This window comes from Camelus ferus, chromosome 5 (assembly GCF_009834535.1).
Source record: "Camelus ferus isolate YT-003-E chromosome 5, BCGSAC_Cfer_1.0, whole genome shotgun sequence".
NCBI lineage: Eukaryota > Metazoa > Chordata > Mammalia > Artiodactyla > Camelidae > Camelus > Camelus ferus.
This window is the reverse complement of record NC_045700.1, coordinates 15102414-15120809: the sequence shown is the minus strand read 5'-3', so window position 1 is coordinate 15120809 and position 18396 is coordinate 15102414. Positions and strand designations below refer to the sequence as shown.

The 18396-nt window shown below is 42.3% G+C and overlaps 1 protein-coding gene across 2 annotated transcripts in view; it reads left to right on the top strand.

The window, feature by feature from the left end:
• The window catches only part of NCKAP5 (NCK associated protein 5), an 829955-nt gene that overhangs the window by 701135 nt on the left and 110424 nt on the right, over window positions 1-18396 (top strand). For both annotated transcript variants that reach the window (XM_032479328.1, XM_032479329.1), the window contains exons 11-12: window positions 10231-10332; window positions 15013-15201. In XM_032479328.1, coding sequence (XP_032335219.1) covers window positions 10231-10332; window positions 15013-15201 — 291 coding nt within the window. The remainder of the gene's footprint in view (window positions 1-10230; window positions 10333-15012; window positions 15202-18396) is intronic.

Genomic DNA, 18396 nt, shown 5'->3' with positions numbered 1-18396 from the left:
GGGTTGCTTTGGCATCACCGAAGGGGTCACTCCAGGTCTTCAGGATTAGTGACTGAGCTGTCAGGGGTGCTGGCAGCTCTTTGCACGGCCCTAGCAAGCAGCGTGAGTGAGGATCCTGGCTCGACCCTTGTCACCCCTTTAAGGAAGACCGAGAAGGCATGGAAGCCGTGTGTGTGTGTGTCCTCTGTGTCCATATTTCCTCAGGGAGTTTTCTAGTCTCTTCTTCCAGGCCTTGTTTACATAGATAAGCATCCTGGAGACCCACAGCCAAGTTCAGCATAAGGGAAAGGTGTGTAGTGGGCAAAAAAAAGAGGGGAGAAAGCATGTATTTTTGATAGAGTGATAGGGTCACATCCCAGCACTGCTACTTGCTTGCCCACTGTGTGATTTGATTCAGGTTTCTTATTGCTTGGGCCATCTCGCCATTTGCCTCCTTGAATTTGCCTCTGTGGCCCTGATGAGCTACATGCAGAAAAATATCACTTTCTCTTCTCTGGACCATTGTGTAGATTCTGCCCGGAAACAAGCAGTTGAAAATTGTTATTTATGTGGCTTCCTAATAGCAATTTGAAATATAGGGCATAAAATTACTAGCTTATAAATACTGTTCAGTATTATCTTTCTTGGCTTATCCTGAGTCATCATTTCTTGTTCACTAAATCTCGACCTCTCTATTGCTTCCTGGGAGAAGCCCTCCCAGAGCCCCCTGCTGAGGTGTCCGTGTACCTGACATTGAGGGTGCCTGGCGGCTTGTCCTACAAGCACCTTGGCGGCGGGGACAGTGTTTATTCATCTTCTACCCTGGATAAGACGACACAGTGACAGAGCGCATCATGAGGGACAGCCCTGAAGTCTGTGTCAAGGTTCAAACCCCTGACTTGAAAACTTCCTAACTCCTCTTGTTCTTCAGTTTTCTCATCTGAAAAATGGAGCTCACAATAGTTTCTACCTTGTTAGGTGATCATAACAGTGAAGTAAGAAAAAAGTAATATAAGTGCTTAGCAAGGCAAGCAGCAAGCACTCTATAAATGCTTGCTATTTTTTCCTTAGTTCTATTTTTCAGTTAGGTCCAAATATTTATGTGCAAAATTATGTTTCCCTTAAAAGAATGTAGCAATCTAAGAAGGAAACATCACTGATACCAAAAATATTATCAATATTATTAATAATAATAATAAAGAAAGTACATTTTTGAGTAATGACTGATTTATGTTTAAGTATGGTAAGTGAAGATATCACATGGTACTTAGTTATTTCTATTTTTTAATCCTAAGTTGTTTATCTTGTCTAGTTAATTAATATTGCTATTTTAGTAAATTGTTTATAACCAGCTATTATTAGCCAGATTTAACTGTAGAAATACAGAGTATGAGCTCTGCTGTCAGACTACCTGGGATTTAAATACTATTTGAATGACCATAGGCAAGATTTTTATCTCTGGGCCTCGGTTTCTTCACCTGTGAATGGGGATGGTAACACTCCTTACTGTGAATTGTAATAAGCATTTCCAAGGATAGTGTATGTGAGGCAGATACTCAGGGCTGAGAAGAGCGCCATGTTTGCAGCTGTTGTTGTTACTGTTGCTGTTATTATTATCTCTTTCTCAGTTCTCTGAGAAATGATCTAGGCAGGGAGAATTCTCAAGGCAACCCAGTTCACTGGATGGGAGCGACCCAAATTATGGGCTAAGCACTTAGGCAGGAATAAACAACTCATCTTGCAAAAGAGACCAAGGAGGATAGCAATTTCCTTCCTCCAGGGGAAAAGGGAGCCGAACGTGGTGGAAGGAGTTTGGACTCAGCAGTAAGGCAGATCTGGGAGAGAATCCTGGCTTTACCATCTCCTGGAATATAGCCTAGGGACTCTGGATGCCATCCTTAGCTTTGGTTATTTGAGTTCTTCATCCCTAAAATTTAAAGATCTTAGCTTCTTTCGCACTGTAGCCTGAGGATTCATGAGATAGGATCAGGAAGAGATTGCACTCATTTCCCCGCTGACCCCCAGGGCAGGAGGTAATTCATTTCTTCCTAATAAACAGTACTTTGGACTCCAGTGACCATCAATGCAATTTCCAATAGGTCTGGTGAAAATAGAAGGTCAAGATGTTTTTCTCCCTAATCCCTTTTGTTCTGTGAAATCAGAGGAAAAATTTGTTCCCCTATATGTCAAAATCCAAAAGCTTCAGAAATCCAGGAGACGTTTCAAAAATAAAGCTTGATTAAAAATGTAAAATGCAGTGTAGATAATTTTACAAAACAGCAGGGGCAATTGGAAAGCACTTATTAAAGTACCTGTTAAAGTAATTAGTGATAAAAATGGAAATTTCAAGTACTTCTGTATCTCTTAGATCCCAGAATAGGCTCAGTCTGTGCTAAATCACTTCCTCTCTCAGATCAAGAGTCACAGACAAAAGGGAAGCTTTGAGAGTTTTAGGACTGGCAGGCAGGTGTGAATCACTCTTAGCAACTAGCTCTCCTGCTGGTGTGAGTGAGCTGCCACAGAAACCCTCACCCTACAGCCTATCTCCTGATGGACATCTGTCACTTTGCTGCTATACATTAGATATTTCTGATTCCTGTTTGTGTAAAAAGACCAAGAGACTTGGGAGCTTGGCAGGGAGAGCTGACCCCCTGTTGCCTGAGCCTTTACTGCACAGAGTATTCTCTCGTTTATATTTAACTGTGTTACCACACTGACCTCTCCCCACCCCTATCTCAATAGCACCCTTCCTGTACCTGATCTCTTTTGCATATTCGGCCTTAATATTCTTTTTTTTTTAAACACTTTTACCAGTTTTTCTTTTTTAATTATTTTGGGAGTAAGTAATTAGGTTTATTTTTTATTTATTTAATAGAGGCACTGGGGATTGAGCCCAGGACCTCATGCGTGGTAAGCGTGTGCTCTACCACTGAGCTATAATATACCCTCCTCTCTGCCTTAAGAGTCTTCTGTTCTTTCTTATGTGTATGTTCAGGTCCCTTGTTGAGATCCTAGGCTCCGCTAAGGGCTTCTGTGAGTCTGTTCATAGTTCAGCGTCAGGAATTTTACACAGTAGGTCCTTCATACATGCTTTTTATGGGACGAATTAGAGTGGAGGCCCCCACGGGCAAGGTCTGCTGTTTTCATCCTCATCCATCATCCTGCTGGTCCTCACCCTGCGGGTCCTTGGGGCACTGTTAATGGCATCTCAGAAGACAGGACAGATTTGAGACACTCCAGTCATCAGTCTCAGCTGCAGAAACCCCAGATAAGCTTCCTAGTCACCAAACCAAATGCTCCCTTAAGCAGCCACTGGATAATCAGGTTGTCATGGTGGTAGAGACCCTTGAAGAAGGTTTGGAATATAGCTGTGGAATAATTGTTTCAAAAGCATTTTATAACCTTGGATCCCAGAGAAGGAGGAAAAAGGATGTAGAGCCATGTCACTTGCAGAGGCACCAACCAGAGCAAAGCACAGGCACTCGGGGCTCCTAAAGACTGACATGCAAGACAAGTCTGAAAGTTGTCAGGGAAAATAATCATCCCAGCAAGGACTGTTGTAGATGGCTGGGAAAAACTAGCTATAAAAATTTCAGACTCTGAAGGGCAATCACATCTTGATGGACATATTTTTTTGAAGGGCCTCTGAGAGAATATTCAAAAGACGTGCTCTGTGTCACATCAGCAGGATGACCGAATGTGGATATTATGTTTTATCTTTGTATCCCAAAGTGGAAATAATGGCATAATTAATTAAACATCAGCTTTCATCCAAAAATATTTTGTCCTAGGCTCAAATTTTTGTGAATTTAAGAAATGACCATATAATACTCAGTTATGTAATATGCAGTTATGTAATATTCAGTTTTATAATGAATTCTTAATGGAACAGAATGAAACCTATGAAATGTGAACCAGGGGTCTGCCACAATATCTCTTGATGGGATTTCGAAGGGCTGATGAAAAAAATCACATTTCTGAGTGTGGCAAAATGTAAGTAAAAATGTATGTCTAGTATGCAAATAAGGTAAAACTTGGGGGGGGGGGTTGGATGATCATTTGGTGAGTCAAGCTTCTAAAGAAAAATGACTTAATCAGGCTTTGAGCTATTTTGGGAGATTTCCTTGAACTTCCTTTCAGAGCCTAACGCATACCTGTGAAAACTGCCTTATTACCCAATAGAGGGAACAAGGCTTATTATCACTTGGTTATGTCTAATTCAAGCCACATTTAGAGCAAGTCTCTTAAACATATACCAAATCCACCACAAACGGTTTCTACCCCTCTAACAGAAGATATCTAGAAAGGTGAAGTCACAGGAAAACCTAAGAAATTAGCAAAATCAAAAGATGCTCAGAGGATTTCCTAATAACAAACGCACTTCAGACTCGCTTCCTTGCAGTGGGATTAAAGGAGATGAAAAAGCGCCCAGGGCCAGCCGAAGGCTGAACTGAGGGAACCGGCGTGGTGCTCTAGGAAGCTCTCTAAAAGCTGTGAGCTGAGATGGTCTCCAAGGTGGGAGCAAGGCAATTTGGAAACAAAGCCACAGCTGAGAAGTAGCAAGTTCTGCCTCCAAGAAGTCAGCCGAGGATGCAGGCCACTAGGTCTGTGAGGGAGGGTGATCCCTAACCAAAGTCAAGTACAAATGAGCAACCAGCCACGAGGATGGGAGCAGCAGCACTCAGCAAGGCAGCGGCCAAGAGCAGGTGGGCGTAGGCACCAAGACAAGGAGTAACCAGGGGCCGCTGCTGGGATTGCATCTCTTGGCGGGGATGCTGAACGGTTAACGATACCAATGATGAAGGGGTCAATTCCAAGAAATTCTCCCACTCTTCTAAATGTCCTACCATGAACCTTTGAGAATAGAAAAATACCTTCTAATGGGTGGTGGAGTGCATTAGGAATAGAATTCAGGGAAATGTGGTTGGGAAAGAAGGCTTAGCACCAGATCATTTGGTGACAGCAGATGTTCTAACATCATAAATAAAACAGGAATTCAGGAACCTTGGGCACAGGCATCATCCCCTTTGACCGAGAGACCTTTTCCACCAGGAAGAGAAAGCACCTCTGGGAAATATAAAGCAGTCTGGGGTAGAATTCAGGTTATGAATACTGGGGTATCCGCCAAGGTTGGGTAAGTTAAGGGGACTGAAGCAGGGCAGATTAAAAACACTAATTCACATCCGTGCTTTGTCGCTGAACCTAGATTACTTGTGTTTATAGAGTCCATTCATCAGATATCTGCCATATTCACTCCCGTAACTTCTCTTTTGTACAGACACTCGGTTTTCATAGTTAGAGGGGAGGATAATTAAATCCATGACCATGGTATTAGATGAATTCTCTCACCAAATCTGAATGAAGAGAAGAGAGCAATGGTTAAACCATCCTTTTCGTGTGTTCCTCTCTACATTTGAAATCCCAAAGTGAGAAAATTCACACGTTCCTTTTCAAACTTCAGGGAATACACTGGTAAATACAAGAGCTGCTTATTCACCCTATTTCACTTGGTTTTCCCATGGTTTCCCACGTTCCCCACATTTCTCAGCTGATCTGCTTTGTAACCTCACCCGTGTCACAAAATAAGGATTCAGTGTCTTCCTGGCCTCAGCAGTCACTGCCTTACAGTTAAGACATCACATTGGTACTAAGCAAAAACCCAGAGGCAGAATTCTATTAAATGCAACAAGCCTTGGCTAAGCATCTGAAGCAGTGCAGCTCTGGGAGTGAGGAGAGAAAGAGAAAATCGAAAAGTAGCCCTCCAGCCCTGCTCTGAAAGACCAGGATACCGTGGTCTCAGTCTCCACTGCCATCGTTAACTGGGGACAGTCCCTGCTCCTCTGAAGGGGCCACTCCACCTCCATCCCACCAGATAAAGGACAGCCAGTCTCGGGCCCAGTATGGAGAAGGGGACATTTCTCTGCCTTGAATTACAGATTCAAACCTGCAAAATAGAAAAATAGAGCTGGCTAACAGAAGGCAGAGTAATCCACCAAAGGTCATTAACCCAGTGTGTATTTCTGGCACTGGCTGTTCTGGCCTTGCCAGGTCCCCATAGCTGACCTTGGTATTTCACTCTGGTATGAGGCATGCATTCTGACTATGATTGGAGATACACCACAGGGGCACATTTGTCACACATATCCCCACACCTGCCCCTGCATGGTGACACAAAGTAGGTCTCCTCCCCATGAAGCTGAAAATCCTCAGTGCAGGAAGTCACCTTGGTCTGCTGACATCACCATATATATACATGTGTGAACACATGTTTGCAAACGTGTATATAATGTGTGTATATACCTGATGTGTGCAGGTGTATATATGTGTGTATGTGTGTATTTATTTAGTGGCTATTCTGTATGCTACAGAATGCTTATCTCAGAGAAGGGTTTTATCAGCCAGTTAATCATGAGAACAAACAAACCCTCAAATGATTAATGGCTCAAACCCAGTATAAGTTTTTCTTTCTTTCTCATAGAAAGTCTGAAAGATGTATCACTGGTCTAAGGGTAGCTCTGTTCCATTGACTATTCAGAAATCCAAACTCCTTACACCCAGTAGCTCCATCCTCAACCTGTGGTTTCTGCAATTGCTACACTGAGTTGGGTGCATCAAGCTGATGGAAAGGGAAGGAGCACCAAATGTGGGTGATATTCCTGGGCCAGGGCAGACATCACTTTTGTTCACACCCCATTGGCTGGAACTAACCCTGTCACATGGCCACACCTACTGCAAAGGAGGCTGGGAAATGCAGTCTAGCTATGTGCCCAGGACACCATGCCAGTCCCTGACACAGGGACAAAGCAGAAAGAGAGGTCTTGGCCTGCATTCTCATGGAGCTGGTTACCCTATTGGGAAATAGAGCCTGCAACACAGGAGCAATTCAACAGTCATGCAGTTAAGATAAAGGGCCAAAATGGTGGAGGGATGTAACCCAGCCAGGTGGGGAATCCAACGTGGGCTGGAGATGACAGACAGCCTTGCAGGCCAGTTTCAGTGCAGTCCTGAAGAGTGAGCAGGTTTCAGCCAGGTGGGCAGGAGCAGGGAGGGTGTGCTATGGGCAGATGGACAAAAAAAGCCCCAGCTCAGAATTGAGAGGGGTCCATTTTAGAGACAGCGAAACCAGTCTGGTGGGAAGGAAGCAGTAAACTGTGACCATCGAAGGAAGCATTTGAGGGAAAAGATCTCAGTGGCCTCCGGTTTGGGAATGTGTGAAGCTAGGAGTCCATTTCTAAGACCAAGTGGAATCTGAGTTACTGAGATAGTTAGTGTAAGATGTGATGTGAGGTCAATTTCAAACCTATACCAAGTGATTTTGCTACTGCTCACGTCTAAAACACACACACACACACACACACACACACTCTCTCTCTCTCTCTCTCTCTCTCTCTCTCTCACTCACTTCTGTCTAACTCCAGAATTCATCCAGATTCGTAGGTTAAAGACTTCAAGTTTGAACACTTTCCAGTGGGAGATTTACCCAGATGGACACTAACAGTGATCATGAACTGTAAGTAGGTGTGTGATAGTGAATTGCCCTCTAACTAAGCTGGTGGATTTCTCTGAAGAGGCCACGGTATTCTCCTGTCGGTTATAGTCATCCCAGGACTTTAATTGAGTTCCCCTTGTAGACACTCTACCTGTTTTTCACTGAGACCTGAATTATCATAGATAACACCATAACACCAGTTTGTAAAGTGATACTCTCTCTCTCTCTATGAGAATATATTTATGATAATATTATATGTGTATAGAAAAATACAAACCTTTCATAAAAATTCTTACTATAAGAAGTACAATACCTGTGAGCTCAGGAACTTTTGTGGTTATTTAACCAAGAAGGAGATGTGTGTGAAAGGGTGATATTTACGTACCATTTTCTTACCTACAGTCTTAACACAAAAGTCCATCTTATTTTCCTGGAAGTCAATTTTTATTTTCCTTACATATATGGAAACTGTAACGACAGACGATTCATTTGTACCTTAGCATTTAAGAAATTATATACCAGCAACTCTCAGTTATGACAAATAATTGGTGTAAGGCTGTGTACATTTCACCATACTATATTATTTATAATCCTTCCTGACTTTGGCAGTACCTCTCCCTACCTGTGACGTAGGTTAGGTAGCCTCTTCCATCCCTCTGTAGCAGGCGAGGAATCTGAGACAAGAGGTTCAGTTACATCCCGAGGTCTGGTAAAATTTATGCCCTAGGGCTGAAACTCAGATCTCCTTGCCCTAGGATCTGTCCCCTCTCCCTCATGACCTTACCCATTTCAATGGAGAGAACTGACCATTGGGATAGAGATCACTGAAGCATAACATCGTTTAGGAAGACTGGTTTATACATACACATATTCATGCAGAAAGCACGATGATGACATCATATATCTGATAAGAATGAGCAGAGTAAGTCAGATGTCTATACTATAAGGACTCTTCCTCCCAACCACGTGATATACCATTCAAAATCATCATTTCTTTTGTTGAATGTCATTTCCCATAAGTTCTTGGACTGTTCACATATTGATAAATGTATTCTTAGGTCTCAGAATGTTATCATTCTTTTGGCACTCTCTCAATCTTTAAAACGTATATGTGGGTGGCGAAAATATAGACATTTTTTTCTTTGTGGACTGTAACAAGCACCAGTTGAGTACTTACTGGGTATTATACATTGTGACAGGCCCTGGGGCCTAAAATGTCTTTGCCCCCTGGGAACTCAGGTTCTAGAGGGAGCTTGAGATAAAGATTATAAAAATTGTGCAGAACCAACATCCTGGTTCTATTGATGTCTTAGCTCTGTTGGAGAAATTAGAATTTTCAAAATAATGAACAACCCGTTATTTAGGATTTATACCCTTTTTGGTGAAAGTAACTCCACAAACACAGACTGAGAGAAGCAAGAGTGTAAGTTTGAGGAAAATGATTTGACGCTCCACTGATAAGGAGAACTGATCCAAAGCAGGAAAAAAATGCCTTCGTTCCTGCAGATGCACACAGAACAGTCCTATCACACAGGGCTCACCCTTCAGTGCTCACTGAGTAGATGTTTTTTTCCTATTTTCCATTGAAGTGTAGTTGATTTACAATGTTAGCTTCCGGTGGGTGTTTGTTGAGTGACAAACTAACCAAGTACATGAGGCTTTCACACAAGTTGAACCTAAGGGAAGTCAAATGGGGAATAGAGTCAATATAGCTCATTTTAGTGGCATTTACGTCCCTGCTAACAACATAGTGGATCTGCTGGAACAAAGTGACCCTTGGGCAACCCCTGCACTCTAGAATAATCCCAACATTAGTTAGTGGCAGATAATCAGTCATTTCCCAGCTCAACATCAGTATGCAGCAAAGCCTCTCCAGGGAAGAAAAGGAATAGAAAAACTTTTCAGAGGTGAGGAAGGCATCTTAGCCACATTATTTACTTACTCGATTCGATTTTTCGTGTCTGAAAGCACAAAAGTTGTAACCAAGACAAACCAGGCTACAAGTACCATTTTTAAAATGTCATCAGCCTAGCAGAAACATGAGACATAAATCACGAGCTTTATTGTATTTGCAATTAAACAGATCAAATTTAATGTCCACAGAAAAGCCTTAGTAATTAGTATAAAGATTAATATAGTGAAATGTCCCTGGTTTAGCAGGCCACCCAAGCAAAGCTGAAATAAAGAATGGAGTATATAATCAAATAGCATGTGAATATTAATGCACAAACCCTCCAAGTCCCCAGATCCCTGATGCAATTATTTTCTATTCACATTAATTGTTCCTAACAGATGACATTAATGACTTTGAGTTAAAATGTGTGCAAAGGAAGATTTCACAAGATCAATGCTGTATAGGAATAAGGTCACTTTTATAATTATTTGCTCAAATTTTAACCAGTACTCAGCATAATAAGGTTAACACAGTGATTGTTTCTTAATGTGAATATCAAAAGTTAATTTTCATACTAGCCAATAAGTGTATTGGGGTATCCACATTTTTCTTGCTATTCATTTTCCCTACTCCGTATTTTCCAACACATATTGACTAACTGTGAAAGTGTGATTATTGTTTATAAGCTGTAATTTGCACATGTATATATATAGAACACTCAATAAACTCAGATAAACTTTTTTGAGTTAGGATATGTGTTATCTAATGTAGAAATATCAACTCTTTGGAGATTTATCTGTCCAAGGCAGGATTTTGTGATGAACAATTAAATCAATGCCATTCGAAGTTTCTCTCTGTTTTTACCCAGAAACTTCACTCACGCATCTTAGATCTTTCATCCGGGGATTTGCTCTCAGATGTGGAAAGAAGCCGAAGTCTGACGCAGTCACGAACTGATGTTGAGATGCACGTGAGTTTCCCCGTCGCCCTCAGAACACTTGTTTAGGTTGTTATTGTCCTTCCATCAAATAGGATGTCACAAGTGAACCATAAAGTGCATCCTTGAAGCACTGTCAGGCAGATAAAAATACCTTCCTTTCTTGTGTTCTCTGAAATTCAGTATCATGTCCCCCAGCTGGCAGAGTAAGCAGGAAGTGTCACTCTCGGCAGAAATGTCATAAATCTTGCCTTATCCCCAAGATACCTTTTGGAGTATTGATTACATCTCAAAGTCTCTGAGAAATGGTCAAGGAACTTTTTATTAAAATCCATGTCCCATATTACTCATCTTACTTTTATGATATATTATGTATGAACTTTTAAAAATTCATGGGCTGTACTTTTTTTTTCTTTAGCTAGGGTTAGCTTTGTGCTTATTTGGCAAAACTTTAACCAGCACAATTTTTAACTCTCATTGACATAAAAAAGTAATTTGAAACACAAGAGCCAAATAAATATATAATGAAAGATGTTAGGCTTAAAACAATGACAAATGAACATTTATGGATAACTGGCCTTTTATTTTTCTGTATACAATTTATAAGTATAGATAGGATAGTCTATATCAAAGGTGAATATTGTCAAGTTTGATTGGAATTAAATTTCAGTGGATTTCAGTGGAATGCTGTCACTTTAAACATTCATGAAGACCTTAACAGCATCCAATCTATAACATGGCCTTGAGAGCAGGAATTTTTTAAATGCAGTTTTCATCCAAAAAACTCTTGCCTTCATTATCTCTGTCTCTCTCCTTTTTAAACTAAAATTGTAGATTTTTGCATTGCATTTCTCATAGGAAGCATGTTAAGGCATTTGAGTGCTTCAAGGAGGTAATCTAAAATACATCATGGGAAAAAAGACACTGGATAGTGCAAATGGTGTATTTTGCCAATTAACATAATTAAGATAATGTTGTAATGGAAATCAATATACATCTTTTGGCAAAGAAGGTTAATAATAAATATTATCTGTTACTAATTACAGTCTTCTCAGTAGGGTGTTTGACAGTCTGTCTATGTCCAGGAGTTCTGCTTATGGTCAAGGGCCTTCCTTGGAGCTATAGCATAGTGGCTAGGACCTGGGCCCAACATCATGTTATATAGGCTGGATGACCTTGAGCAAGATTGTAATACCCCAGTGCCTCAGTTTCCCTACCTGAAAAATGAGAAAAATGCTATTTCTCTCCAATTTCTAAGAGTTGTGGTGAAGGTTAAATGGGGTGATACATGAAATGTATATAACACAGTACCTGCTGACAATTTGGGGCCGTGATGAGATCTCTGCTGCCTCAGCACTCTTCCGTCCTTAAATACGGGGCATCACGCTGCAGCCACAGTGGACATGGCAAGGATGGAGAGTGAGAATTGAAACAAGCATCTGCCAGTGTGTCTCTCCAGAAGCTCACATCCCTGATCCCTGGAAACAAAGTGCAGCGCTTTCAGCTGTTGCTCATCACAATTCCTGTGTGCTGAGAACATCATCACGCTAAGGTGTCAGACCGTGATGGCATATTAAGAAGTATAGTGCAGGGTCCCTTAGGGAGACTGTAAAGTATAATTTGGTTGAAGACCCAAGGCATGTGGGGTTTTTTTAAACATTTTTAGTCATAATAGCAAAATCTAAATGTTGCTAAGCATTATTATTACTAATAATTACCAAGTATCACTAAGCATGATGTTACTAATCACCGGGGGCTACTGAGTCTTCACAATGATCTTATGTGGTAGGTGCTTTCATTATCTCCATTTAGGGAGAAAGGAACTGAGGTATGGCAGGGTTAAGTAAATTTCCCAAGGTCAAAGAGTTAGCAAGTGAGAGAGCCAGGATTTAAACCTTATAAATGGCCCTGGGGTTCAAGCCACTCAATCACAGAACAGTCATTTGTTGGAGCAGATAATCTTACAGGATAATCATGTGCTGATAAGGGAAGAAACTGCAAGAAAAAGGAACTCACTTTGCAGCCATGATGTCAGAGATTCTTATGAATTTCCAACATGTATTGTCCATGATGGGGGAAAGGTAGGGGGATGTCCCAGTAGAAAGGTCTCGTTGCCCCTTTCTCGTCTTTGCAAGAAATTACTCTGTAATCACCCCACCCCCACCCCACCACACACACCCTCTCTCCAGTGCACTGCTCCATGGGAGGGCTCAGACCACTCCCTTCATCCTGCTCAGCACAGCCCAGGTCAGACCATGAGATACACAACTTGCTACCAAATAATGCACATGAAAGGTAGCCTCTTCTCAGCTCCTCCTAGGCTAGGGGCTCAAAGTCTGGGTCCTGGACCAGCAGCATCCAAGCAGCTGAGAACTTATTAAAATACTACATCTCAGACCCAACCTCAGAGTTACTGAATCTACATTTAATAAGATCCGGGATAATTCATATGCACATTCAAGTATTCAAAGCCTGGCTTAGAGGACACTTCTCTGCAGAACCACTCCCAGCCCCACCTGCCTCCACAGGACAGTGATGGACCTCTCCCACCTCCCCACAGCATCCTCTTTCACATCTGGGCCTCTCAAGTTCAAGGTCAAGGGAGAGGCTGCAATTCCTTCCTCCTTCAGCTCAGTGTCTGAGTTCTAGTTTCCTGTCATCTTACCAGCATCTCTACAGAGGTACACACATGAGTGATGACTGGCCAAGTAAGCTGATTTGTTAAAAGAGGCCTGGGAATTGAGTTGAGTTGTAAAAATAGATGTAATTTTGACAGGTGCAGTAGGAAGGTATTGGTGAGAAAGACAGAGGGAAATCCCATATAGGCTTCAGCATGCTGGGAAAAGTAGAATATAAACGGTGCTGTGCAGAGTGTGAAGAAGGCCTTCGGAGAAGTTTAGATCTGATGGCTTCGCAGGACACAGACACAATCTCTCTGGATAGTAGACACGACTGTCAGAGCAGAGGTAGTCCTAAGCAAAACCCAGCACCCTGCTCCCTCAGAGAGAACAGGATGGAGAAAATAGAAAAGTGCACAAGTGAAAGTGGGCCATGATGGGCTGTTTCTGAAAGTCTGTTCAAGGCGCGTTTCAGGTGTGTGCAGGGGCTAAAGCCTGGAGGTCTCGTCCCTGTGCAATGGGACCACTGGTTGGGGGCGGCGGCCAAGATACAGACGTGAACGCCCCTTAACTAAGTTACACCTGGCAATAAACAAGGTCACAAATCAATAGATACCACTGAAAGCTGGTTTTTAAGACAACTTTCTCCTTTCAATGATATTTAGAGCCAAATTTCAGGGGGGAAAATAGGGTAGTAAAATTCCTTGGCGTTTTAAGATCACTTAAAGAGATTATCATACAGCAAAAATGAAGTATCAATAGCAAGGCAGATGCCTGATGTTGAAAATCTAATGTTATTAATTGTAGATGTTGACTAGAGAGCAGATTAAACATGCCCTCTGCCCCAATGCAGGGTCTCATTTTTACCACAAGTACTCTCAGCACAACCTACCTCACCTTCCTTCCCCAAGCTGGTGTTCAGTCACCGTCAGCTGGAATTGCATTTGGAGAACAGTGATAAGTACTCAGGTACTAAAGGCGCCCATGAAGTGACAATAAATTGCATAACTGAGAGAGTTTGCTATTCTGCAAGTGACACAATGACAGATGGTTCCCCACCAAAGAGTTTCTGGGACAGAGCTGTTATAGATAGAGGCCAGGAGTGAGAATGTAATGGAGAGATTCCATCCTAGTGATCGGGATGCTAAATTAATTTAGCCTGTCCAGTGAGTGGAGCTTCATCTGTTCCATTAGGGGCCGATAATGTGGCTGTCAGGATGTGCCTGGGTATTTACAGCTTTGTCACCTGCACTTTAAGCAGACCTGCTAGAATTCTCACTGCCTGGATCCTTCTGTGTGGGACCCAGATCTATCGATGTGAGAATCTTTACCATTTGGACAGCCAGCTGATGTGAAAAGTTCTAGAATCCTCAGAGCAGAGCCTCATGATTCCTGAGTTAGGGGCTCCACTATCGTACATGGCTCTCTGGGCATTTGATTCCTGACTGAGAAAGATGCTGTCAGAGCCACAGGGGACCACAGGAGTAATCTGGTAGAACTCTCCCACCCTATACAGAAAGATATTAACACCCATGGAAGTCAAATGCTTTCTTTGTTCAACATCTCATATCTGGCGGCATGTGTAGCCTGCAAATCGGGTTGCTAGACTTCCAGTACAGTGCTCAGGTTCTTGAACCCTTAAGCCAAAGTTGCTACTCTGTCTTCTTCCTTTTGGATCATTAGAGTTAGTTGATGCTGATCTGAGTCTTTAACCAGTACTGGATAAAATGGGAAACTCTCATTGTCCTAATTCTGCCTAATGGTGATGGCAGCTCATAATAATTGAGCACCTGCTTGGGCCAGATACTGGACTATTTGCTTCTCATCTAGAACCGCATTTGGTCCTTGCAATAACCCTATAAGGTTGGCAGTATTATCATCATTCACTTTTAAAAAGGAAAATGTGGCTCTAGGAGGCGAAGTCATTTCCAGGGCATGTTAGTAAGGGGCGGCGCCAAGAATGCAACCTCTCATCTGTCGACCCCAAAGTCTGTGCCTCTAGCCACAGTTCTGTATTCGCTCCTACCTCACTGTGGAGCTGGTGTTTCCTCTCCCCTATGCAAAGTCCTAGCTCAGAGCTGCCCTGCTTTTTTAGGAATGCCAGCTGAACGCAAAACCAAGCACCTCTGCTTTGAAATGCCCTGGCTTGGCGGTTGCCATCCCTGGTCATCTCTGTCCTCGAAATAGCTGCAGCAGCAGCGAACTGTCCCTTTCGAGCACCTGCAGCGAGTACTCCAGCGGCTCCTCCTACACGTGGCATGATGGGAAGAACCTCAGGAAAAGGGTAAGGCTCCCTTCAAGGCACTCCAGCATTAGCATGAACCAGAAAAGAATCCTTCTGGTAGGAAGGTGGAAGGTGGGAAGGAGGGTAAGAAAGAAACGACCATTTACTGAGCTCTTGTTCATGTATGCCTCCCAAAACCATATAGAGAGGTATCAGTCTCCCTGTTACATAGAAGAGAAAACTGGCTCAAAAAGGTTAAGTCACTTGCCAGCAATCCCGCAGCAATGGTGACTCGACCCCAGACGACGTCACGGGAGGGAAATTGAGAGAGAAAGATGTCTTCCTTCTGTGCTTTGGTGGAGCCCAGTAAGTTCACAGATTTATGTCAGGTTGGAACTGGAGCCCTGGCCTAATGGAACTGACCATACTTCATACCAACTCAGACATTTTCAATTAGTTTTATGGACATTCACTATCGCTGTGATGCTCAGAGAGACTTGTTAATTTGCCCTACAAGCATGAGGTCACGTGCCAAGCCATTCCAGACTGAGCATCCCATGAGATCTCAAAGAGAATGTATGTTTTCTTCTAGAGAATAGGGAGGGTGGTGCATTCTTGCAGAATAAATGCCCCAAAGTTTGGCATGAAGTATCATTAGCTTTATAGGAATTTACCCCTCAAAAATAGCATGTATTACATTGACCTCCTCTATTCAATGCTGTAGCCTCATAAAACACTAATTGACTATAAATCAAAGGGTGGCATAGTAGAGAGAGAAAATGCCAGGGTGGGTGACAGGCATGATGGCTTCGGGAGGATCGGGTATGCCCCTGCTTAGATGCCAGGAGTTCCTTTAGCAGATTTTTAAATAACTCCTATGGCTGGGATGAATCCTGTCTGCAAAGTGGGCTCACACAACTGAAGATTCCTTCATGATTTGAATAAACACCTTCACACGCTGGTGTAAGCCAAGAATTTGGAATAGCTGTTTTTGCAGTTTCCTAATGCTGAAGAAAAACAAAGAGTAACAGAGAATGGAAACCCTGAATCAGAATTTTTGGAGGTCATTTTTCTATCATCTGTATAAATTTAGTTTATTACTTCAAAAGCACAGAAACCAGGGGAATTCCACAACTGCCAGAAAAATTGGTTGAGGGAGTAGGTTTGTCATACTCTGAACAAGAACTCAGAAAAGGATTTCCAGCCTGAAATGAGAGCTTATTGCCTTGGACTCAGACGTACAATGCAAAACGTGGAGCCTGGGGTATTATCAAAATTGCTCCTTCTAAGGAGCTGTTCAGAGTTGTGAATAATGACTTCTGGGGACCTGGCCTTTAATAGGCTGGGGAAATGGCTTGGAGGGATGTTCCCTCTCCTTGTCTCTGAATATCGCTGGCTCCCAGACCCCTCGCTCTGCTCTTTCCATTCACACCTCTTCCTCTCTTTCTCTCAGCCTTTTTATTTTCTTTCTTCCTTTTTTTTTTTTTTTTTTTTTTGCTGAAATTTTTCCAGTTAGACCAATCCTTGATCTTCTAGGGACATATCTTCCCTGTAAGAGGAGAAATAAGGTTCTTAAGACACTTCATATACACTCTGGCAGCCATCCTCTGGAGATTTAATAGCGTCCCATCTCAGAATGGCCATGAGGTATCAGCACGCCTGTTCCATCTCACAGAGAAAAGCCTCATTCTCAGGGATCCAGCAAACTAGACTCAGGCCCATGAAGACACTTTAAATTGATATTATTTAAAGAAATCCTTAAGCTCTTACCATGTACCAGATACTCATTTAGTATTAACTTACATAATAAATCCATACAATATAAATTTGAATGTGAACACAATATTAGCTTACATAATAATAAGTATATGACCAGTGGCTCTTTTGTAGTTCATAAGTATATTTTTTAAGTATTGTTTTTTGTAGAAACAGAATGGAAACCTGCATGAAATAGAACAACCTGCCCTCCGTGAAGGACTCTGGCTCTAAATAATGATTAATTAACACATGCCAGCTTTGTTAGCTTTTCGTAAGCATTAGCTCATTTAATGCTCATGCTAGTGTATGGAGTGGATTCTCCTAATTCCCCCATCTCACAGAGGGGTAAATTGAGGTACTGAGAAGTTAAATATCTAGCCCAAGGTCTCATAGCCAGGTAGTGGCAGAACTGGGCAGTTGGTTCCAGAACCTTAACATGTAACCATCCTGCTATACTGACCTTGTTGAAATAGCCTAAAACTTGGAGGAATCCCAGTTGTTGGGATGGGTTTGTTTCCATTAAGAGCAAGAATGTCCTTTAAAAAAAAATAAGAGCAAGAATGTCCTTTAAAATAAAATGTATAAAACTGTTGTCTAGTCAAGAAATAGAAAAGAACCCAGGCCCAGGCCCCTGTCTTATCAGTAGCATCTTTCAGTCAGCTCCCTCCTCCCCAGAGCAGCTCTCTTCCAATGTTTCCCTGCAAAGAATGAAGCCGCCTGTGGGAAATGCCAGTTCCACGCCACCATCTCCCCAACAAGGAAATTATGCTTTTTTTTGTTGTTTTCAAGTTTCAAGATTGTTCCCAACTTTTCTCAACTTATTAAATATCATACCCTTCTGTGGAAAACTGACTGAGGAATGTGGCTAATCTCACAGGATGGGAAGCCTGGGCCCCAGGAGGTTGGCAGCCACAGTCCCTGGGATGAATCAGAACACAGCATGGGCAGGCTCTGGGAGGGCAGAGAGGAGGTGGCTGGGCAGACACTGAGCACAACTCCCATGACTAGGACAAATCTGCCCTTCTCAAGCCCTTTATGGGGTGCTTTTGCCTGGCTTCTCTTCCTTATTGTGAGCATGACATAAGGACCGTGGAAATTCTTAGAAACCCAAGCTGTGGCAGTCTGCTTACTGGTCAGTCTCTATGGCCAGACTCACTAATGGGATTTCTTCTGATTTCTGAAGACATTCTTAATGGCACAGCGGAGGGGGAGGGGGAAGGGGGGTGCCACCAAAATGGCATCTATCCGCAGCAACTTCTGACCCTGGAGAATTTTCCAAAGAGAGTATAGAATTTGACTTAAAACCAAATAACCATATAACAAATACAAAACAAATAAACAAGACATGTTGCTAGCAAGAGTCGTTTTTATGTAAAAGTCTTAGATATAAGCAGATGCTCACAGTTTACTAAAAAGCTGAGATTCCAATGCAAGTTTCTGACATTTGGAGGTCATTTTTCAACTTCTGCTTACTAGCATGTCAGTTCAGTCACAAGA